Below are 24213 nucleotides of genomic sequence, written 5' to 3'. Positions count from 1 at the left end.
GTTCATGAGATTCCCCCCTCCCTTTCTCTTCTCACACATTTGCACTCGAGCACCAAGCTTCATCTGGGCTGGCTCCACTCCTGGGGCGCCTGAGCCAGGACCCCCCTCCACGCCGAGTATGACAGCCTCCCAGGCAGCCAGCGGAGGGGGAAAACAGCAGGCAGACAGGCTGCTTCACTGCACAGAGCTGCCCCCGGGATTGCCTTGTCCTCGTCTCCACCACGTGCAGAGCCGCAGTGGGAGTCACAGCAAGTCCTGGTTCCCACGCGAGACCGAGACGCTCSGTTCCCCACTGCAGGATCAGGTCCCCTTTCCTGCTGCAGCCAAGTGGAGGAATTTGTCATTGGTGCCACATTGCCAGACACAAAAGTGTTCGTTAAAATCACAGCAAAACGGTAATCAAGTGAGGAGGCACAAGCTGCAATGTGCCCCAGCGAGGAGGGAGAGTGCCCCGGGATTGCGTCCTCCCTTTCCTTCTCTCCTGCCCGCAGCTCCTTCCAGCTGGGAATTCAGAGAGCATCTCCATGTCTACAACTTYTGTCACTGACTTAGCCCAGAGGAAAGGAGCCAGCTGGGCCTGCTTGGGGTCCCATTCCCCTGCAGAGCAGGGGTGAGAGGTCCAGCCACAGAGCACTCAGAAATCACCTTCTTTGGTCCCTCCACACAGAAATGACACCAGGGGCCCTGATCTGCCCGCATGGTCTCCAGGTGCCTTGCGGACCGATCCTCCCCCCAGCCCACACCAGGAGCAGCAGCAATCTGTGCTGCCACTGCCACCAGTCCTCTGGAGAGGGCCAGCAGGAGAATAGGGAAGGAAAAATAAAGCAAATAAGAGTGAGAAAGAGAGGGGAATGAAATAGAAAAAATAAAAGGAAAAAGTGAGGAAGAACTCAAAGCAATGGAAAGGAAAAAGTGGATGGTCACAGTGGATGCTGCTTCCCAGAAGAGCAAGAGGTTTGGAAATCAACCCTTCCCACCATGATTTCCAAACCAGTAGGAGCATGGAGAAGCATCCCTCCTTGCTGAGGACATCTCAGCCCCTCATCCTTTCAGGACACCGGGCCACCAGCCAAACCTCTCCCTTTCTCCTTACCTTTTCCGCCGACTGTGACGTCCCAAAAAATATAGGGATGAAGGCTAACCACACAATGCAAGTAGTGTACATGGTGAACCCAATGGGCTTGGCTTCATTAAAGGTCTCTGGGACCCCACGGGTCTTAATAGCATACACAGTGCAGGTGACCATGAGAAGCATGCTGTACCCAAGCAAACAGATAAGGGAGAGGTCTGAAATGTCACATTTGAGGATGCCCCGGGCAAAGTGGGGGTTTGTAGTCCGCTGGTCCTCGTAATCAATGACAGAGTGGGATGGGTCCACAATAAACCAGATGCAGACGCCGACGAGCTGCAGCGAGATGAGGCTGAAGGTGATAACCAGCTGGGACGCAGGGCTGATGAACCGTGGGGCGCTCACTGACTTCTTACCCTGCTCGAAGATGCGGTAGATGCGGTTGGTCTTGGTGAGCAGGGCAGCATAGCTGATGCTCATGCCAAGCCCCAGGAAGATGCGTCGCAAGGAGCAAGTGCTCAGGTCGGGCTCAGCGATCATGAGGAAGGTGGTGGCATAGCAGAGGAAGATACCTGTCAGCAGGACATAGCTGAGCTCCCGCCCCGAGGCCTTGACGATGGGCGTATCATTATAGCGCACAAAAGTGACTACCACAAAGAGGGTGGCTATGATGCCCATGATGGCAATGAAGACAGGCACCACAGCCCAGGGCGAGCTCCACTCCAGCTTGATGATGGGGATGGGCGTGCAGCTGGTGTGGTTCTCATTGGGCCGCTCGTTGAAGTGGCAGCGCTTGCAGTGAAACTCATCCAGCTGGTACTGGTAGCCGTCGCAGCGCTCGCAGTGCCAGCAGCAGGGAATGCCCTTCACCAGCTTCTTCCTCTCGCCCGGCTTGCAGGGCAGGCTGCAGATGGAGCTGGGGAGCTGCTGCCCACCGCCCGGCCACTGCATGCTCTCGAGCTGCGGGACGAGATGGCACAAGCTCTGCTCACCCACGRCAGGCTCCACTTTCCCTTCCCTCGTTAGGGCTGCAAAGACGCACGGCCAAGCCCRGAGCAGACCCTGCCATCCGTGGGACATGGACACACGTGCTGGCAGTGTGGTACCGTGGACTGGACCACAAGCGTGTTCCCAAAGGCCACCCTCCCCTCTGGCACCCCGACCTCGGCTGCCAWGTCCAAAGGCTCCTAGGCTCCCAGAGGAGCTTGGGAGGCCACGTACCCCCTTCGTCGGTCCCTGCTGGGCCTCTCTCTCATGCTGGAGCAGAGGAACCAAACGCCAGGGAAGCTTGGAAAAGGCACGGGCCAGTCCCCATGCCGGGGACTGTGCAGCCGTGAGCCCAAGCAGCCCCGAGCCTTACTTTCAGGTGGAGGTGGTCGGTCCATTGCCCGATGACTTTGTACTCAGCTGTGGCGTTCCTGATCTGGTACTGGTAGATGTCGTAACGCCCAGGCGCATCGCCGTTCTCGTTAAACGTCACCGGCGTCCCAGCAATGCCTGCAAGATGGGAGGCTCAGCACCCAGGGTGGGGAGGGGAGAAGTGGAGAAAACCCAACCCCAAAGCTGCAGGGGTCTGTGGCTCAGCGGGTGCTGGCTCACCCCGGCAGGAGCTCCCGGCACGTGGGATTGCTCCAGGCTGCGGGTAACTGCAACGGGCAGCGCGCTGCCGCCGCAGGAGCCCGCCGACAGCCACAGGCCGGCGCCTGGCCAGCGAGGAGCCCAACGCAGCCGGCGCGTTCACATGGCCAGCRGCTCCCTCCCTGCCTCGCCCCAGCGTCTCTCGCTCCTGGAAAGCCAGTTTCAAAGGACGCTGGCACATCCCTCCTTCCCAGCAAAGCAGAGCTCGCTGGCAATGCCGCGTACGTAGCACAGCGCTCTTACACCAGCCATTTTACGACTTCTTTCCAAAAAGGGAAAAAACAGCTTTAGAGTTAAATCAAGTGAACTGCACAGATAAACACTAATAAAAGGAGAGGAGAGAAAAATCAAGCAAGAGTGGAAAATAAATAAGAAAGACATTGCAGAGGAGATCGTAGAGAAGAGATAAATAGAAGCAATAAGGAGGACAAGACAGAAAATGTTTATTAAAGAGATAGAGGAAAAGATGAGTTTCCAGGAGAGATCTGAGGACAGACAAGGATACAGCAGCGTGATTCAGCCGGGGGCCTCTGCTGGTCCCAGCGTGAGGAGGACACAGCCTGGGAAGAGCCGGCAAGGGGAGAGCCCGGAGCACGGGGCATGGCACGGCGTGGGCACGGGCAGCCGGAGCCACACGGTGGGGCTCTCTGAAGGCTCCCAGGGGATGGGGGAGCACAGACCTCCTTGTCTGTCCATCTGCTCCTGAACATGGTGGGTGCCATGCGGAAACGCCTCCCGTTTAAGCCCCCTGCCAAGCAGCGATGCTAATATCTCGCCAGCGACACCCAGCCCAGCGGCACCTGTGCCACCCCAGGGATGGACAGACCTGAGAAGTTGACGTTGCGGATGTATTTGAGCAGCTCCACGCCGTCCACCGGGTCCATCCTGGGGCAGAGACCGACCTTGCCGGGACACAGGCTCTTGTGCATGTTGTGCAGCGCGTGGCCCATGGCGTAGACGGCGTCGATGACGAACTGAACCTTGCCCTCCTGCTCGTACGAGGAGTCCTGGCCGATGCGCTCTCGGTCTGCAAGGACACCGCGGGCAGCGCTGCGATCACTCTGGCCCCCGCGGGGATATTTTGGCCACAGCCAACCCCACCGATGCAGCTCCCGCTCTATCAGTCTCTATCAGCAAAGTCAAGGGACCATCTAGGCAACATCCATCGCTCCCTGCATGTCCGCCGTCATGTTCTTAAAGCTTCCTTCCTCCCTCTCCGCTCTCCTCCCCTCCTCTTCCTCCCCCCACGCAGACCCCAGAGCCCCATACAGCCTCCCCAGCCAGCCCAGCCTCCAGGATCCCGCACGGAGCTGCCAATCGCCAGCAACAGCCRCCTGCCTTTCCTGTCGTAACCACTCTTAATGGAACTGGAAACATGTTAATCATTTAGCGAAAGACATCGATTAATGTAGCACGCTGTTAATTACAGCTAAGAAAGCCTCCCTCGTGGAGCGAAGCTGTGTCAGAGTGCCACGGGCAGAGGGAAGGAGGCTCCCGGGGAGCCAGCCAAGGGTGTCCAAAACGAAGTCTGGCTCCATCGTGCAAGAATGCTCCTTGACTCCAGGTAGGGATTTAGGATGCATAAGCAAGCACTGATTACAGCTCATTCTCCTTCCACTGGGAGAAGCCCAGGTGGGAGRTTTCTCCTCCATCTCCACCATACACCAAAGGCTCAGAAACTCCCCAGGAAAAGGCCAAGTGACCACGGGAAGCACCGAGCCCACGCACAGGGAGCGGGGCCGGAGCAGCAGGCGTCCCCGCGACCCGCGTGCCCGGAAGTCCCTGCACCAGGACGGAGAACCAGACGTGCCCGGCACGGACACGCCAGCCTGACAAGATGCGAAAGCAAATTGATAGTGAAGTGACCAACAAGAAAAGATGATATCAAAGAGGTAAATTTATAGCCCATCCTTCAAAGTTATTAAACTGCTTTTGGACTGCGTGGAGATTACTCACACGAAACCCGTCAAGTTATCCTTTCTTCCACATTATTGACAAGGGCCATTAATCTTCTCCCTCAACTTCGGGCCTTTCCACGCATTCATCTCTCAACCCACAGACGAGCCTCTCTATCTTGTCAGGATAATTACCCATTAAAGAAAGGAGGTGTAAGAGACCTTACACCAGCCCGCAGGGACGGCCCRGCCACGCTCCCACGTACCAGCTCCGCTCCACGGTGCCCCGGCACCAGGAGGAGTTTAGGGTGCACAGGCAGATGCCCCCAGCACTGCTGCAAGCCCAGCTGGGCACTTTGGAGCCTGCACCGGTACCAGCAAGCAAGACGCAAAGCACTGAGCTAATATAGGCTGCGAAGAATGAGTTTTCCCCCCAAAGGTCCCTCTCATCCGCCGCGAGCGGCTGCAGCCCCCGCACAGTGGCACAAGCCGGCTGCACCGCTGCTGCTGCAGATAAGCTGGAGGCCCCGGGGCTGTCGGTCCAGCTCCTTTCCCCAGGACCCAGCTGCTTTTTCCAAGAGGGAATGAGACTGGCCCAGAGCGGGGGCAGCACGGATTGGAAAGCCAGGGCTGGTGCTGGCACGTTCCAGACAAGGAGACAGTAAGTCTCTCCAAAACCTTCAATAGATTAGGGCCRCAAAAGGGATGTCACCCTGCTGATTATAATAGCAGGGTCGTGCATCGTTCGACTGGGCTGATAATTAATTTTCAAGTGCGTGACGAGCCTTCCCAGGCACCCCTCAGAGCACGGACGCAGCTATCTTCTCAAGCAGCGGATGAGAAGGGATTAGCATCAATTCCAATCACATCGCTGGCATCGGCTTTCGGCAGGAGTTAATCAAAACCACTCACCGCGCCGCTCTCCCGAGAGCCGAGGGGCTGGCGGGCCCCCGGCGCGCAGGCGCTGCCTCCACCCCTCGCCCAGCGCGAGCCGCCAACGGCTGCCGGCGCCGCGCTCTCGGCGGGAGCCGGTGCCGAGCGCGGCGGGCGAGCCYGGCCGGGCCACGGGGACCCGAGCCGACAGCCCCCTCCCCAAAAGGGCTGCTCTCTGCGACGAAGGCTTAGCAGCTGCCTTCCTCCCAAGAAAACCGGAGGTGCTGGTTTGGACGGCAGGCTGCTTGCAAAAGCAGAGCAGAGAGGGGAGCTGAGCCACCGCACGGCTCCCGCTGCCGCTCCCACCCAGCCTCGGCATCCCACGCAAAACGCGGACGGCGCGAATCCTCCGCCGCTGGCCTGGCCGGAGCACGCTGCGCTGGAAAAGAGCCAGCACCACACAGAAAGCAGCCTCGTCTCGTCCGCAAGAGCCCAGAGAGCAACAAAGCGGAGACGAAAAAGGATACAAGGAACAGCAGCCAGAGAAGGAAAATCAAATAAAAGCCCCCTCTTGCCGCTGCCCACGTTACCGCTCCGCGCCTGCCTGTTGGCAGCCTGGTCTGGCAGAGGGGAGAGCGCCGAGACTTCCCCAGCCCTGTCTCAAAGCAGAGTTAATGCCCAGCCCTGCAAAACGAAGGCCATTAATTAGCTCTCCCAGAAAAACCCGCAGGGCTTGGCAGAGCCAGCCGCCCCGTGCCGGGAGGAGAGGACGCTCCGTGCACGCGCGTTACATCGTCCTCCTGCCCTCGCCCCCGCAAGCCCCGGCGCCAGCTCCCGGCACGGCACCCCGGCACCTCCCCGGCCGCAGCGACGCGTGTGCGAATTATTAACGAAGCAGCAGCCGGCAGGATCCTTCGCAGCCTGCTCGAGGCAGCCGGGCTGAACCAGAGCAGGGGGGACTGCGGGAGCCAGCCGAAACGCAAGCCCCGCGCAGCGCCTCGATGCTCGCAGGAAGGTGAGAGCGACTGCTGCGGAGGGAGAGCAAAAATCCCCCGGCAGAACCCACAGCCCTCGCTGGCCACACGTCAGAATTGACCTGGATTTTAAGCACTGCAAAACTGGAAGCTTCTTTACAAGAAGCAAAACGGAAAAGAAAAAAAATAAAAAAGAAAAGATAGAAGGAGGAAGGAGAGGAGGAGGATGAGGGAGAACAGCAGAGAGCAGAAGCCGAACCTTAGCAGCACCCTTCCGAAGAGCACAGGTTGGCCARGTCCCCAACCCCGGGCTGAGTGGGGGTTCGAAGCAGGGGGCTTCTCCCACTGCCAAAATCCCACCCACGCAGAGTGTTTCCCCATGGAGCGAATCAATCCCCATCAGGGGAGCCCCAATGAGCGTTTCTAGCCCTAGGATACAGGGAAAACTGTATTTCCAATGCACCTGCCAGGTGGCTGAGCTTCGCTGGGTCTGGCATCCCCATCCTTCTCCTCCTCCGAGCTCAGATTTCCAGGCCAACAGGCCTGGCTTTCACAGCAGAGCCCGGAGCACCCCGCCACTGCGCCCAGCCTGGGCAAGGCGGCCGTCAGCCAGAGCCGCCAGCGGGAATCGCCCCAAAGCCCACGCACCGGCGAGCTCCGGGCCCTCGTCGTCTCTGTGCCAAGACGAGAGCCACGACCTCTCCCAGTCGGCGAGGGAACCTGGCTCTGGGTGCTCGGGATGCAAAAGCAAGCAAAAGCCAGCGTTTCTCCGGGCACTTGGAGCTCTCCCCAAACCTGAAGCTCAACGAGGAGGTCAGTTCAACTCCCACTATAAAACTGGGCCAAGCAGGGTCTTTGCACGACCTTGCCAAGCAGGAGCGCACRATCATTTCCTTTAAGCTGTGCGCTATTTCCCCTCTCTGCTTATCTGCCAAGCAAACATTCAGGAGATAATTTATTCACTGACAAATACAGATAATTTAAAGACAGTTCCTAGGACATTTGCCATGTCATGCTTTCAGCTGCTTCCCCTAACACCCTAGCCCTGAAATATTGCTCATTTAAATGCTATATTATTATGAAGATGAAGCGATCAGCAGCTTGCAGGGCCTGCTCATGCATTTCCCAATGCGAGCCAGCAAGATCCCCGAGAGCAGGGACACGTGCGAGTTCTCAGGAGCCCTCTGCTGCAATTGCAGCTTCTGCCCCAGCACCGGCCCCTTCCTCATACGCACTGCCCTTGGTGTTGGGAGGATATTGCAGGCTTGCAAACAAAGCACTCTCACTTCTCCCACCCCCGTTGAGTCAACCCWTACTGGAGGGCAGCTGAAGCACCTAAGGGCCAAGGCAACATTCGCACAGCCCAAAYGCGCTGCCTGCTGAGGCTGAAGCCAAATGCAAAGCGTTGCTCCAGCAAAGACCAAACTCCCACTGAAGTGGGAGGCRTGAGGCTACACCAGGAAGCCACAGCTCTAAGGAATGCTTGCGGGGGCCAGAGAGGTTTCCGCAGATCATCAGCTGAACRTTTTGGAGATGCCTTCAAGGGGAGGATGGGGAAGCACCATCCCTCTCGTCCTCAGCAGTAGAAGGGGGGAAAAACTAGGAGGTTTGATCATTAGGAGCCCCAGCATCTGGCAAAGGTATAACAAGATCTGACAACTGCCAAACTCATCTGGACACACATCCCTTGACATCCATGGGTGCTGACACCCTAGCACATCACCTGGGCATTGCCAAAAGCAGGGCCATGCCTATCTGCCCTCTGACAGTGAGGGTTACACTACCATCCCTTGGTCAGGGACTTGGGGATGTGCAGCTGTCCCCAAGTCCTAGAATCATTGGTAAGGTCGGAAGGGACCTCTGGAGACCATCTAGTTCAACTCTCAAGCGAGTGCCCTATGGGGATCGAACCCACGACCTTGGCATTATTAGCACCATGCTCTAACCAACTGAGCTAAACCTAACCCCCAAACCTAACCCTCCTGCCACATCGCAGGCTGAGGGCCACCACATCCTTATCTGTCTTCAGCCAGTGCCAGGCAGGTAGTAAATCTCTGCAATCTCTCAGTAAACATGTCACCTCCTTGAGCCTCCAACCATCACCTCGGCAGCCGTGCTGTCAGCAAGACAGATTTCCTATTTGCTTTGTTTACTGCATTAATCTCTCCAAGTCTCTTCTAGCTGGAAGTGGCTAAAAATGCCCCAKGTTGCTTAAGGAGGGTGCCAGATGCTCTGGCTCTACCAGGGCCAAGGTGCCCAAGGATGCCCCGTTCCCCGCTTGGAACTGCACAGGAGCGCAGCAGCAACATGGCTTGCGATGGACTGCAGGCAAAGCTGGCGCCGGGGCGTTCGCCCCCGCTCCGGAGCATCCCTGGGTCCTTGCTCAGCCCGAAACCCAGGTTGCCTTCGATGGTCACGTAGCTGCCGTGAGCTGACCTGGCTGAGCTGTAAGGTCGTAAGGGGAGAGCAAGCAAAAGGTTTTTAACGCCTACCCTGGGCTCCCTGCCATCAGCTTGCTGTCCCATGGACCCCGTTCGACGCGTGCCCACGAGCCCCGGCTCCCCGCGGCATCCTGCGGGCCCTTACTCGTGCACTTCTTGATGCTGCTGCCCTTCCTGAGCGCGTGCCGGCTCAGCTTGCAGTGGAAGTTCTCCTCCCAAAACTCGGCAAACCAGATGTTTCGACGGTTGTTGTCCAGCGTCCTGCTGGAGAAGTAGCGGTCGAAACCTGCCCAGGGAAGAGGGGACGGAGGGGATAAATGTCCAGGATGGAGGAGAGGAGCAAGGTGGGGCCCAAAAATCAACAAAGGAGGAGGGTCCGGGGCCAGGGAGGTGCCCAAGAGCGGTGGGTTCGTGTCCGAGCTCTCACCAAGGGAAAGCAAGGGCAGCTGCAGGCTGCCAGCATTGAGCTGGGCTGGGGAGGACCCACAGGAGAAAGCAGAGCCTTTAATAGCAGATACCCCGCGGTTCGAGAGATGCCGTGGCYGGGGACCGCCAAGCCCAGAGGGGAGCCGAGCGAGCCCACCAGCCCTTTACCTTTGACGGACACCCTCTTGGGCAGGATGGTGACGGAGCCCTCGGCCACCTCCTCCAGGTGCAGGACCGGGGAGATTTTGGAGCCCCAGCTGTCCGAGCCCATCCAGATGAAGTGGCCCGTCTGGTTCGCCCTCTTGGCCGCCTCCAGCACCCTTCTGCGGAGAGAGCAGCAGCAATAGGTGCTGGGAGGAGAGCGGCCCGCGGGACGTCCCCCCGCAGAGGGGCTCGGTGCCCTTTGCACGCCGGCGCAACCCTCGCTCGATAGTGCCCCACGCCGCCCGCCTCCGGCCCCCTCGCTCCTCCCCGGCCTGCTCTTCGAGGCAGCTTCTCCTGCCCTATTTGCATATTTGCTGACTGGTAATTGAATTTCCCCCTTAATTACCCAACATCAGGAAAAAATCAGGTTACGCTGCAGCAGGCAGGAGAAGCAGCAGCACCGGAGAGCGCGGGGCGCGCTCGCAGCTCGGGTCACCGCGGCAAACCACCGGAGAGAGCCAGCCGCCCCGGCCGGCGCCTGGGCGAGAGGCGGGTTCACGACTCACGCCTCCGACACGCGGCGCCGAGCGCGTCAAGTCCGGATAGCGGCGCCGGGCCCCGTGCATTTCGGGATAGAAATCCTCGTGCGTCCCCCGAGCAGAGCTGCAATCTCCGCACCCAGGCCCCTCCGGAAAGGCTAAACCCAGCGCCAGGGAGGTGCGTGTGAACGGCTGGTAATGGGCTGTAATCCTATTTGGATGGGTAAATGTTTACAAGCCCCAGTTAACGGGGCCTGCCATTTGCACAGCAAGGTAAATCCCCCATTTCTCAACACACACTCGCATAAATGTCAGGCTTGCAGACGTTTCTATTAACGAAGGGGAAAAAAGAAACTTGGAGCGTTTGCRCATCTGATGTAAACTGATTTAAAAATCACAGTTTACCCGTATTTACATAATGTTTGCTGATTAATAAATTAGATACTTAGGAAATCAAGGGTAATTCCACGTGAATCATTCCACTCCATAAACAGGGGGAGCGGCGAGAYGTCGTTTGGCTCGCGGTGCGGCTCGGCACCTCGAAGCGCGGCCGCGGCAGGAGAGCTCCGGCCCGCGCCGGGGGCCGAGCCCGCCCGGCAAGGCGGGACGTGGCGCCGGCCGGGCGCAGCGAGGGGTTTCCAAAGCCAGTGCAGAGCTGATTTTCCATCCTTCCGGCTGCTAGCGGAGCTCTGCGCTGCTGGAAACCGCTCCCGCCGCCAGCGCCACGCGCCCCAGCACCCTGCGGCGCGTCCCTCCACCCCGCCTCTCCTCCGCACCTGATGTCGTCCTCGTTGGCGAAGATGATGATGGCCCGCGCGTGCGAGGTCTCCAGGAGGCGGCGGATGATCTTGTCGAACTCTCCCGCCTTGGGTTCCCGCGGGATCTTCACGGACTGGGCCACGCACACCCCCCCTGCGGGAAGAGAGCGCCCTGGCCCTGAGACCCCCCAGCTCCTCCGCCGCCCCACGGGCCCCGGGGACGGCCCACGTGCCCGGCTCCCCCGGCAGGCACCGAGCCGTCGGGGCGCTCCGGACCAGGGCTCCGATCCCAGCCCGAAGCCTTCCAGCGCATCTTCCCCTTCCCGCCGGCGAGCCCTCTGGGCACCTTCCCGGGAGGAGCTCGGCTCTTCCCGTTACGCCTCCTCCCCCAGGTCGCTGCCATCACCCCTCCTTTCCCCCCGGAGCGTCAGCCCTCCCGCGTGTCGCTCGCTCCCTCCCATCCCGCGGCGCAGGAGCTAATCTCTGCTTCCCACCCCCTGCTTTGATCATCCGTCGTCTCCAGCCATAGCCACGGCGCTCGCCCGCGCCAAGGGGAGCGCGGCCGCTTTCGCAAAGGGCTCTGCTCGCGCGGAAGTCAAACAGCGGAGAAAATAACCCTTAGGAAACGGGGACGACGGGCTGCAGTCCTAGCCCAAGCCCGGGGACTTGCAGCAACACGAGGTGCGAGGGAGCAGCACCCGCCACGGGGGTTTATCGCATTCCCTGCAGCAGCTGGCCTGATTCCCCGCTCGGCACCTCTTCTTCGCCACGGCTAAAGGTGCCCGTGCACGGGAAACCAGGGAAGAGCCCTGCAGGCTGATCCCCAAACAGGCCACAGGGCATCTGCAAAAGCAGCTCATTAAAATTAAATGGGGAGGGGGGAGCAGTGGGGGAGCTGGCAACCGGAGGAGGAACCGCACGGCCGCAGCGCGCCCGGCGTCCAGCTCCCCGGCTCTGCRAAAGCCGGCGCTTCTCGCTCCAGCGCTTTCGCAGACGCCAATAAAAAAAAAAAAAAAAAAAAAAGCGAGAAACGGGACAGAAAATTAAACATTGCAAGACCTTCTGGATGTAATTGATGGTCTCAATTTGCATAGTAAATGACACGGCTGATACCTCGCCTGCCACTGGAAGATCCCTGCTTAAGCAAAGGTCAGACTAATTAGTGCACAGCTACCGTGGCAGGAAGAGATTTCCCAGATCACAGCCCCGGAGCAGAGCAGGACGAGGCCGGGACGGGGACAGGCCAGGAGCCCGCGGCCGCTGCATGCCCAGACGCCCCGGGGGGCGGCGCGGGAGCGCTCGGGAAGGGCCCGAAAAGGAGGGTCCTGCCCAAGGGTGCGCAGGGGCAGGAACTAGAGCCACGTCTCGGCGCTCCCGGGCAGAGCTCGCGTCGCATCCCCTGCGCAGCCAGACGCGATAAGATTCCCCCTCCGCACTTGTACAGGAAGAAATGGAGCCAATTTTATGTTTGTTTCCCATATGGGGAAGCAGATGGATGGAGAGGAGGGAGCTGGATAAAGAGACTCCAGGACAGACAGCTCAGGCGAGCAAGGCGGCGCCGGCAGGACAGGGCTCATCCCGTCGGCCACCGCCGAGCCGGGGGCTGCCGCCGGACCAGCACCGGCTGAGCCGCCGCCGGCTCCGGCTAAGGAGCCCTTGCAGCTTAATTACAGTTCCCATGGCAATAACAGGAGCAAAACCAACATAAGCAGCAGTTTGCAAACACGAGAGCCTTCCAAAACCCCCAGCGCACGCAGGCGCGCTGGGGAGCGCGCACGTGCGCCGAAGCTAGCGCAAACCCCCRCCCGCACCGCGCCGCGGCCCGCTGCGCCGAGAGGAGGTCGCGGCAAAAGCGGGCTGCCGGAGAAAMGTTATAAACGCTGCAAGAAACCCAGCCAGGCCGGGCGAGCTCTYGAGGCGAGGGCTCGCTCCTCGTACGCGCGCAAAGCGGAGGCAGCAGAAGAGACAGCCCCGTAAATAAGCACGAGAGGAGACTAAATCGATGGCAAGTYGGAAACGGCCGAATTACTCAGCAGCTCTGTTAAATCAAACTAACGAGGGAGGTAACAAAAAAAGGGGATACGAGCAATTAGCACGTAAYGAAGATCTTGTTAACACGGCGCTGGAGAGCAGCGAGCGGGACAAATGGGACGCGGGCGCCCTGGCCGGGGAGCTGTGCAAGACCAGCGAGCACCAAGCCCGCCCGAAAGCCGGGAGCTGGAGGGAGCCCGGACTGCAGGAGGGAAATGCTTGAAAAGCAAATGCCACCAGCGGGCTGGACGCAAGGAGAAAACAGCTCCAAGGAAGAACACAGGCGTCCCGGGATGAGAGGTTCATCTACTCCATGGGAACAGGCTCCATGAGCAGGAGCTTCGAGCTTGCAAGGCTGAGGATGAAACCAAGAGCGTGGACACCTCCTCTTCGCGTGCACGGCCGTAAGCGAAGGAAGGAGGATGCGACCCGCTTCCCCGTCACGCGGGGTGCAGCAGGTCTCCTCCGAGACCTCCCACCCCCTGCACCTACAGGGCCACCCGCCGCGGGGGAAACGCTCCTGCCCGCACGGCCTGCGCCTTCACGAGGAGAAGCCCACGGGTCCGTCCACGGGTCGTCGAGGATAACCGAGGCTCCCTGTGCTCCACAGGGAATATTCAAAACCAACGCAGGCGGAAGGGCTCCTGGGTCTGGAAGCCCTGAAGACATCGCAATGCCTCCCTCCACCCAGCCACCTGCAAAGCCACCTCTTAATAGCTTTAACTTCTTAATTAACGGTCTGGAAAAAGAGGTCATCAGCAGGTTGATGAAATCCCTGGGCAAGATTAAAGGCAAAGATGTCCAAGAGGCCAGAAGAAAGATCACAGGGAATGAGACCGACAGGTGGCAGGACAAAATCTGGCCTTGCACATGGCCAGATCAATCTCGCAGCCCCAGATCATCGCTCCCAGCCCCCCGCTGCGCCACGGCGGCCTTTTCTCCCCCAGCTTTGGGGGGCGGCTCAAGAGGAGCAAYGGTATGGGAGCAGGGAAGCACCCTCCAGGCGGCTGCCGGAGGAGAGCCCAGAGACCTAGCCCCAGTTTTAGGATGCTCAGGCAAGAAATCGCGTGTGCCACGAGCAAGCTGCTGAAGGAGGGTGGTGCAGTCTGCGGAGCCCCCCTAAAAAAAAAGGATTAAAAAATAATAATAATAAAAAAAATCTCTATTCAGCCCCAGAGCCAAAACCTGCACCCAGTGCGGCAGGGGCAACTGATGCCAGCACATCCCCGCGGCCGTGCCGCGGCCCGACTGAGCCTTGCAGCCTCGTTAAGAGCACTGGCCTCGTTAAGGGGGGGGGTTAACGCGTGTTGTCAGACACGGGTCAGGGTTTAATGCCCGCGGTCAGGGGCTCGGCGGGAGCGCGGCCGCTCAAGTGCCCTCTCGCTTGCAGCCGGGTAATAAGCTTTTGCGGGCGCCGTGGATCAGGCAACGCTTCGCCGCGTGGCCGGGGGGGCTCAGCACCAAGCCGGGAGCCCCCAGCGCCGGAGCCGCCTTCGCCGCCCCCCCCATCCCCTTCGCCTTCCTGAACGAGGCCATTTCAATTAGACTCCCAAGCCTTAATTGCCCCCTGCGGCCGGGGAGGCTHCGAGGCGCCTCGGCAGCTCGGGGAAGGCTGGCGGGGGCTCGCCGGCGCCCGCTCCCCTCGCCGGAGGCTGCTGGCACGTGCCGCCCGCCCCGGCGCCGCTTCAGCCGCTGCTCTTCGGTTCTGAAATCTCATCAGATGCCATGAATCTGAGTGATTTTTGGCTGCTTTTCAGTGGCTTGCATTGCCGGCCTAAATCAGTAATTAATGAATTTGCAATGGGGAAAAGATAGGAGAGGGGAAAAAACAAAAAAAGAAAAGAAAAAAGGGCCTTCGCTCGGCTGAAATCCAGAGCCCTGGGCGGAAAGTTTGGGAGCAGCAGGCTGCAGTGCGGTGCAGAGGCGCTGTGAGGTTTCAGCACATCTGGGTGGTGGAAACCAGACACGCTCGAAATCCGTATTTCTCACGTGGGTCATGACAGGCYGTACGTGCACGGGGAGGGTCTTCTGCTAACGACCCGACCCGGGACGCACCGAGCCGAACTTCCCAGCTCCGTCCMTCCTGCCCCTCGGGGCGGCTTCTCCTTCCCCCTGCAGCCCAGGGCTGGGAAGAACCGGGACGCTTGGGGATTTTTAAGGTTTTAGAGAAGGTTTTGCAGCCTCTCCCCGCCGTCTCCTGGCCTGCAGAGGAAGCGTTGCGCCACGGTCGGGGGCCTGAATCTTTTCTCAGCAGCAGCAGGGCGCTTGCAGCGGGCTGCTGGTTTCGCCGCGGCGGCAGCGCAGCCCCGCACCAGGAGCGGCCCGGGAGCCCGGCGAGGCCGCTGCCGCGYGTCCCCAGCGCGCACCGGCCCCTTAACCAAAGCTCAGCGAGGGGGAAAGCACTAGAGGGAGGAAACGACAGCGTAAAAATCGATCCAGGCACACGACTAAGGAGTCCGGCGCTTGGCTAGAAATATTACCCTCGGCAGAGAGCAGGGGGCCGCACACTACAACGCGCGGCCGAGTGTGCCGCGCGCACCGCTTACGGTGCGGAAACGTCAGCCTGAGGCTCCGTGTCGAAGCGCTCGCCGGCGGAGCCGGAGGTGCATCCGCTCCCCGCAGCGCTGCCGCTGCCCGGGCTCCCGCACGGGGAGCTGGAGACAGGCCCCGCTGCGAACACGGCTCGCCACCGCCGCCGTCCCGGCACGCTCCGGCGGAGAGCAAAAATTTACAACGCTCAAAGACCAGCCAAAATTCATCCTTTCGCAGACAAAACATTTTGCGATGCTGCTACCTGCAGCAACGAGCGTTATTGCCCTACGGCAATAAAAAGCGGCTCCGAAGACTTGGGCTTGGCGTGAAAAGCGAAGCAGAGCGATGCTACACRCACCGAGCGTGGGAAAACGCACCACGAGATAGCCAGGGCCATCGCTGAAGCCCCTTTGCACCACACCAGTGGTCTGAAGGCACCTCTAAGCCAAAAAAAATTGCACTGCTGGATTAGCGCAAATGAGAGCCAGGCAAATATAAAAATATAAACACGCTTAAAGGGAAAAAAAAWWARRAAAAAAGAACAAAAAAATGTCCAATCCTTCCCCCGTTCCCTCAYGCAGGTGCTAAGCGAGAGCTGCATCCCCAAAGCCCGGCACTCCCCACTAAATTTGATGTATGATATCCCCGTAAATAAGCAGATTGCTGCAGCTCAAGCGGGGAAATAGAGTTATTGCCRATAACGCGCCAACTGCACTTACACTGCTGTTCCACTGCAATTACAGTGGAATTATGCTTTTTGATAACTAAATTATCACTAATGCACATAATCGTCAGGTTACGTGGCTACACAAATTACAGGACTGCCTCAGCTCCAGGTTAATACGCAAGCACGTGGACCCCAAACACGCTCCTTCACGCTGCAATTTCTGCGGTAGGTCGGCGGGCGAGCGCGGCTCTGCTGGTGGCGACGGCGTCGTTTTGCATGGATTTTCCCCCAAAAAAGAAGAGATTGCTTTGCCTTTCGTTCCTCTTATCGTCGGATGAATCACGTTACCGCCGCCAGCCGGCTGGGGCTGCAGTCAGCATCCCCGCACCCGGCGGGGCTCACAGCTGAGCTGGTGTCGGAGCAATATAACCGGGCACTAACCGTCGCCAGCAGCCCTGCGCCCCGGCGCCCGCTCTCCCTCGCCGCTGCGGACACGCGCACGCTCCTGCACCGCGGTCGCTCCCGGCAAACGCAGCTGCACCGCGGCGCGCACCCGGGTCCCGGCACTGCACGCACGGCCCCAGACCCCAGCACCCACCTCCTGCCCGCGGGCAGATTTTACTTTTCAAGTTAAAAAAAAAAAAAAAAAAATGAAGAGCAGCGATCCCAGGTTGAAGACCCAGATGCATATTAAAAGCAGAGCGGCGGGCGGGAGAGACAGAATTAACACTGCTCCTATTTATAGGGCTTTGATTAGGAGCTCGTCACCTAGAAGTTTTTATTCCCTTTATCCATTTATAAGGCCATAACGCAGTTTGACGAGCTCCAGATAGGCTGGTGTCCCACCGATTTTGCCAGAATTTAATGTGCCATTCGGATACAGTTAAGCCAGTAATAGGCAGCAGCCTGTGCGCCGCAGGATTTTAACTGCCTTTGACACTCTTTAGCTGCCGTCTCCTTCGGCGTGCACGATGGAGAGAAACGCCGGAGCGAGGGGGGACCCCAGCACGTCCCCTTCCATGCCGGCGGCGGCGGCTCCGGCCGGGACCCGGGTGCCGCGAGCCCCGCCGGGGTGCAGCGTGTCCCGCTGCGCCGGGGCGCCCGGTCCCGCTAATCCCCCCTAAGCCCCCGCGCACGTCCGTCAGCGAAACGCTYTCTGGCTCCAGACAAATCCGCGCCAAGAGTTTTTGCTGAGCACAGGCTTTCAGCCTGTCCAAAGCCTCCAGACAAGTTAAAGCAYCTGCCCTCAGGGATAATTCTGCTAAAATTGGGTGAAGCGCGCGCCGGTGCCAACTTGATTTTCTGTTAAAACCTAGGAGTATTTGTAAAAGTCGTTTCTTCTGGAACGTGCCCAGCTCGGTACTGCAAAGGGAGGGCGTTAGGCAGGCGCCAGCCCAGCAGGCTCAAAGCCTCTTTGCAAGCAAGGAGCAGGATCTCGAAACGCTTTCGGACAGCGACCAGCAGCAACAACCCAGCCGACCCTCCGGATCGGAGGCAGCTTTGGATCGCTGACCCCRATTGCGGCCAGGGACTTCCCTGTTGCCCTCCACGTGGAGGCCACAGGACCAGCACCTGGAGACGCCCGGCCAAGTTATCTGCTGATTCAGCCCATGCAAGCGGTGCTGCACAGGCTGCTTTGCTGCCACTGTCTCCCCAAAATAGGTCTTGGCACCCATAATGCAGAGCCCACGCCAGCCTTTGGTGGAAAAAACCCAGCTGCACACCCCAGCCCATGCCCAGCTCCTACCAAGGGGCCCAGCCACACGTCACCCTCCATCCCACCAGCACCAGACAAGCTGGGAGAGACCCAGCTGCAATTCCCCCTCCAGCCTCATGATGCCAGGGTAGGGGGGAACCCGCTCACCATCCTCCCTGGACTTCTGGATGAAGGCCTCCACACCGCTCTCGCCGTAGCTGCCCTCGGAGGCCAAGGTGGAGACGTAGTTCCACTTGAGGGCTTTGACGATGTCCACCATGGCTTGGGCCTGGTAGGTGTCGGAGGGGACGACCCGCGAGAAGAAGTCGTAGCGGCTGTTGTCGCTCAGGTCCGGCGCGGTGGAGGCRTAGCTGATCTGGGGGATCTGCAGAGGAAGCAGGAGGGGAGAGGCATCAGGAGAAGGTCCCAGGCATCAGGAGAAGCCATCGGGCAGGGACCACCTGCCATGGGACACCCCACCGAGCGGGACGCAAAACAACAGGGGCTCCGGATGGGTTTGCCGAGCACCGAACGCAACGGACACAGGAGAAACCAAAGAAAACCTCCCTGCCGCCCCGGAGGGCACGGCCCCAACCGTCCAGCAGACGCCGACCCCGCGGAGGGCAGGCACAACCGGCCCCGGGCCGAGCCCTGCGACGCCGGGCGGGCGAGCCAGAAATAAGGTTTTTAAATTAATCGGAGCTGCYGCACCTTGAATATTGCATTAGGATGATTTAGCACCAGGGGATCGTGCCACGCTTACCACTCACACYGCGCTCTGCCTCTCCAAAACACACCGCAGACGTTCATTCATCTTCAAGATGGAAAGGGCTTGTTAAGCTATCAAGCCCAGGTTCTCCCCACCAGCCTGAAGCTGCCGGGCCGAGCGATGCCCTCCGCCGCGGGCGCCTGCCCCATCTCGGCAGCGGCCCCCCTCCCCGCCAAAAGCGCGGGCGAGGTTTTGAGTTAAGCAGCGATACGATCGCAGGGGCTGGAGCTCAGCCAGGCTGCAAAGGGGCAGCCTCARCGCAGCTGAAAGGCGGCGGCGCTGCAGGGACGGTAACAAGTCTGCTCGGAGCCGGCACACAGCAAACGGGGCAGGAACAGCCCAGAACAGCCCTGGTCCCAGCCCCTCTCCGGGGTGGGGGTCTGGGCTAGTGCAGGATGCTTAAATCAGCCCCGGCTGCAGCCAGCCTGAGCAATCACAGCKCCTGCATTAAGCAATTAGCTTAATCAGCACCAAAGGGGAGGCCTGGGGGATGCAGGGGGCTCGGGGGAGATGGTCCTGGAGAGCATTAGAGGATCAAGCAGCCCAGCTGTGGGARCCCAAAATTTTACCTGGCATCTAACGACTGTGATTCACTGTGGCACTTCCCTGGGTAAATCCTGCTCCAACCCAGTAATGTCCWGTACCCCCATCTGCCTCTGCTCGTGCTCTGGCTCCCAGGCCGTTCCCAGGCTGCATCTCAGTTTTGCCCTTATTTCTCTGTTATTCTCCCCTCTTCCACTCCAGTCTCTCTCTCTCTCTCTCCATTAAGTTCCATACCGGCATTATAAAGCCACAACTCCACCTGAATGCTAAAAGGCCCTTGGAAAGGAGCGGCCGCTCCTCTAACTACCTGCAAAAATGCAAGATGAAAACAAGGAGAGAAGCAAAAGGAATGGGAGAGGAGAAGGAAGGAATCTCCATCACGGCACAAATGGGATTATTCTCGGTGACAATCTGCTTTGTGCTCCTTCCAAGGGGCTGCAATCTGCTCRTGGGCTATCTGTGACCGGGAGCTGGTGCACGAGACATGATTAAAATTCTGCTCAGCGCGCGAGGCGCCCGCCTAGYGATCATTCATCCTGGGGAGGGAAGGGGGAGGCTGCTCTGCGCCTTTTCTCCTTCCCTTCTCCCCGCCTCACTTGCAGAGGCGCTGGAAGCGGGGCTGCCAGGAGACGGCCGCGAGGCTTGGGGTGGACACGGCGCACGGAGAGGCTGGCGTGCCCACGCGACAGCAGGAAAAGCGGCCCAGGAAAGGAGGAGATTTGGGGGTATTTGGGGAATCTGTGCACAAGGAAGGGCACGGGGGAGGTCAGAGACACCGTGTCCTCTGCAAAACCCCATCGCTCCGCTGGCCGCGCGGCTCCGGGTTGGGCTCCGCAGTCCGAAGCACCCCGCGCTTTGCCGCAAGCATCGCGCTCCCAAGTTTGACGAGGTGGAAAGAAAGGAAAAACGATGCCCTCCTGCCTCTAGCGCGCGGCCCGCGGCTCCGAGCTGGAGACGCTTCCAGGCCTCCCGCTGCAGAGCCGACACCTCCACGCAGGGATGCTGGCAGCAGCTGGGGCAATCTGCTAGCCAGCATCCCCGAAGCAACACATCCTGGAAGCRCGCGGTCCCCAACCGGCCATCGAGCAAGGAAACAAGTCATGATTGGGATGAAAACTGTATGTTCTTGGCAGGAGCCACGCTCCACGCGGACCTGCCTTTCCAGAGGACATCCGTCAAAGCCAATGATTTTTTCTCTGCAAAGTGGTTAAGTTTAAATGCGTCCGTGCTTCAGCAGCAGGGAGCTGGGGGCAGCGACTCGGGCAGGCAGAGCGCAGCGGATGGGCTCGCAGGCGCTGGCTGGCGTGCACATCTGGATCCAGCCCCAATGGGTGCACATCTGGATCCAGCCCCATGCGTTGCACGTCTGAATTTGGCAGTATGGGGGCACATCTGGATTCGACCGTGGAGATGCACATCTGGATTGACCGCCAGCTCTCCTGGACACAGTCTGGCTTCAGGGCAGCACTGGAGAGCGTGGCCGGGGCGTCCGCGACGCCCCACCGGCACGGCGGCAGCGCTCGGGCGGCAGAGCTCGCTATTCCCAGCCCATTTGAAACCAAAGCCTAGAAAATACCTGTTGATCTCTAGGCTATGAACTGGAAGCTGCATTTTAATAAACAAACAGAAAGAGCTTTTCTCTGCCTCTCTCCACACCGCCTTGGATGGAAGCRAGAATAAAATATCAGTTCCCAAATGACTGTTTTATAGTCGTCTTCTGCCTTTTTCCCCTCTCCGCCTTTTTGATCTCCTGGTCTACAATAGCTCAACTCACTGCACCAGCTATTTTCTCAGATAAAAGACAAAAGTCCTTTTAGGTCCATAAAAGCAAAATGCAGGCAGGGAATTCAAGGTTCTTCGAAAGAAAGAGGATAGAAGGGGAGCTGGAAAAATAGCTCGCTCGTGCATTTGGGCACCTGCACGAGCCCCAGCGAGCGCGCAGCGACGCCGTGCAGCAACCCGGCTCCCGCGGGGCCGGTGGTGCCTTGCCCTGCTCGTCCATCCCCACCAGCCTGGGCAAAATAGCAAGGTTTTGGTGGGGAAATCGCTGAGATCAGCCCTCAATTCCCTGCTGCCGGTGTCTCTTCCAGATCAGGAGAGAAACACTGCGGAAAAACCCACCTCCTGCCTAATGTTGTGCAGRAAAGCAGAGTCGCAATCGCTCAGAAACACCCCCAACCTCGGGAAACGTCCCTCAGGGCGAGGGCCAGGCTGGGGCGTAATCCCGCTCCTCCGGACCCCGGCRGGCAGGCTCGCCACGAGCGGCTCCGCGTCTTCAAACCAAAACGCTCTCCTGACAGCTCCGCTGCAAAAGCACCTTGATTTCATACACGTTTCATCACTGCCAGCGTATGAGCTAATACAGCGTTTTCTTTAATAACAGTGGAAGGCACCAATTTAACGGAATCCATTTCAGATTGGCGAGGATTAGACAAAGGCGGCAGTTGCGCCGCGGCCCCCAGCTGAGGCTTGCAGGGATGCGATGCTCCAACCTCAACTATCAATTTGAGCATCAGCGTGATCAGCCGGGAGGAAAGGAGCCGAAAAACCAAACGGGGGACCTTAAAAGGGAAGACAAAAAGTGGCCGCAGGGCCCCAGAGCGGGTCCCTTGGAAGCTCTTTTTGTGCARAAACGTCCTCGAGGTGGCAACTACAGCCCGTTTCCACCCAGCTCAGGGCTGACGCGGCCTCAGCTCCGCACCGCCGGTTCCCGTAGCTGTTGCACGGCCAGGGCCGCGCGCGGGCCGGGAGCATCCCGGGAAAGGGGGGCTCCCGGCCCCGACAGCCCGCGCAGAGGCAGGGCAGGGAGCCACGCGCCAGAAAYGGGGTTGGGAGCAGCCAATTTCCTCCACCTAATTATTAATTTCACGCTTATCTTTATGCAAAACCTTCGGTTCACGAACAAGATGGAATTGATTTAATTAGAATTTCCCTCATGGAGCTGTTTGGACGGGAGCTTTTAATTAGGGGGAGCGAACTAAACYGCAGGGGCTGCAGGAACGAGGGGCTTGACTCGACGCCGGCCGTAAGGTGGGCTGGGAGGAGAGCGCGCCGCGGCACCCATCCCGCTGCCCGGCCCGGCCCCGGGGCCGGCTCGGAGTCCAGGAGGATTGCTGAAGGCACGGGAGCGGTTTTGATGCCGGCTTAGAGGAATTACCGGAGATAAGAGGAGCAGAGGGAGCGGGAGCGAAAGGGAGCGTGCGAGAGCAAACGTGATTTGCAGATCAGCGCTCGTCCTCGTTCGTAAGCAAAATGCAGATCAAGAAATCACCCTCCTTCCCCGCGCTTCACCACGCCGACTCCCGAGCCCTGCGGGGATGCGGATGCCGCTGCCTGCTTTGCTCCCGACCCCCTGGGTGCCCTCGGGCAGCCGCCGGGCTCYCCGTGCCTCAGTTTCCCCAGCTGAAAGCGGGGTAGTATTGCACAGGGCAGGCAAAGCGGTTGCATCCTCCCTGCTGCAAAACCAGCCCCCGGCACAGCCGAGAGCTCTGCCGCACGCGCCAGCCCCACGCTCCTCCCTGGCCTTCGGCCTCCTGCTCTTCCTCGCCGAGCCCCAGGCTCAGCCCTGGGGGAGCCGGGCAGTTGCAATTTGCCTTAATAATCCCCGCGAGAAGCAGCAGGATTTGGGGAAGGTTTTGCTGCCCGTGGAGCTGCAAGGAGCAATGAAACGGGCTCGGGCAGCAGCTGCCGCATCTGCAAGTTGCTCCGCTGATGTACGGCTTTAATTAGGCGGCTGACGAAGGACACGTTATTTATTTATGTCAAGCGGGAGCGACAAAACCCACGCCGGGGCTGGGCCAGGCCTTTCCGCCGATCCAGCCGGGAGGGGCCGTGCCGTGGAGCCCGGCAGCGCCTGGCTTTAACGGGGGGTTTAACGGGGGGCGCAAGGCCGGACAGGGCTGCACGGCACGCGGGCACCGCTGCCCTCCCGGGACAACGGGCAAGGCGGGAGCCGAATCKCCGGCTCCGGCCCCGGAGCCAGGGTCGACGCTCCGGGGGACGGGAAAAGACGACGGCGCGCGCGAGGCAAGCGCGGAGCCGAGCTCGGGAGCGGAGGCGCCCGCGCTTAAAGGTCAGCAGCGGCGCGGGATGGAAGTTGCCTTATTTTAAGCACATCCATGCCCTAAATCCGCTATTTGAATAGCGAAAAGGCCACGGCTGTCCGGCCCGGCTGTGCTTCGCCCTCCGGGGGGGAGGGGGGGCCAGCCCGGAGCTGGGGGTCCCGGGGAGCGCGCGGGGCGGCCGCCCGGCTCCCGCGGCGCCTCCTCGCCCCGGCTCCCGCGGCCGCTGCCTCCTTCCCGCGCCGATCGCGGCCGCTTTGCCCACGGAGCAAAACTGGGGGAGGTGAAAACGAAAAGCCTTGAGAGGAGGGGAAAAAAAAGGGATAAAAACCCAAAAGGGTTTAGTTACCTCCACTCCTCCAGCTGCCATTCGCCTGCCTCCCTCCTCCTCCTCCTCCTCCTCCTCCCCGAAGCGAGCGCTCAATCTTTTTTGTTTTGGCAAATGGCTTTTAAGTTCCTCCCGCTCCCTTTAATTTCTATTATTTTAATTATTGAATAGCCCTCTCGCGCGTCGCCGGGAACGGTAACGCGATTTCAAGGAGGAGGAGCGGGGACCCCCGGGGAGCCGGCGTACCTTGAAGAGCCGCAGGATGTTGGCCACCATGATGGAGACGGAGCTGCCCGAGGCGCCGATGACGCCGACCACGCGCTCGGGCTTGGTGATGATGGGCGGCCCGCCGTTGACGCACCGCACCTCGGTGCTGTCCTTCTCGATGAGCGCCTGCACGAAGGTCAGCGACTGCTCCAGGGCGTGCGTGTCGCGGGAGCACGTGTCCAGGATGCGGGCGCCCAGCGTGATGTTGGGCAGCAGCTCGGGGTCGTTGTTGATGCGGTCCAGGGCGAAGAGCATGGCCTCCAGGCGGTGGATGCCCTTCTCCTTCTTCAGCTCCCCGCAGGCCTTGCCCTCCGAGCCGCGGCCGTGCACGGGGAAGAGCCCCCCGAGCGTGATGTCCCCGTCGATGCGGATGGAGTTCATGTGCGGGTAGCCCTGGCCCTTGGGCTTGGCGGCGCCCACGGGCGCCCAGCCCCAGCTCCAGGCGCTCAGCAGGAGGCAGAAGGAGAGACGCCCCATGCGCGGGTCGCCGCCGCGCCGCCCGCTCATCGCCGAAGCCGTGCGGGGACGCAGAGCGCAGCCCGAAAGCCCGCGGCCAGGCGGC

The 24213-nt window shown here is 60.1% G+C and overlaps 1 protein-coding gene across 1 annotated transcript in view; it reads right to left on the bottom strand.

Moving 5' to 3' along the window:
* GRM4 (glutamate metabotropic receptor 4) overlaps window positions 1-24207 on the bottom strand; it is a 32107-nt gene extending 7900 nt beyond the window's left edge. The window contains exons 1-8 of the mRNA XM_085310592.1: window positions 23631-24207; window positions 17852-18068; window positions 10776-10911; window positions 9485-9639; window positions 9036-9176; window positions 3534-3734; window positions 2430-2566; window positions 1094-2029 (exon numbers count right to left, since the gene is read on the bottom strand). Of these exons, the coding sequence (XP_085166718.1) occupies window positions 1094-2029; window positions 2430-2566; window positions 3534-3734; window positions 9036-9176; window positions 9485-9639; window positions 10776-10911; window positions 17852-18068; window positions 23631-24158 (2451 nt within the window). The 5' untranslated portion in view covers window positions 24159-24207. The remainder of the gene's footprint in view (window positions 1-1093; window positions 2030-2429; window positions 2567-3533; window positions 3735-9035; window positions 9177-9484; window positions 9640-10775; window positions 10912-17851; window positions 18069-23630) is intronic.
* Between the last annotated feature and the right edge of the window lie 6 nt (window positions 24208-24213).

The sequence above is a fragment of the Rhea americana genome, unplaced genomic scaffold, assembly GCF_003343005.1.
Source record: "Rhea americana isolate MKP2758 unplaced genomic scaffold, rheAme1 scaffold_321, whole genome shotgun sequence".
In the NCBI taxonomy this organism is placed as follows: domain Eukaryota; kingdom Metazoa; phylum Chordata; class Aves; order Rheiformes; family Rheidae; genus Rhea; species Rhea americana.
This window is presented reverse-complemented; position numbering and strand designations above follow the sequence as displayed.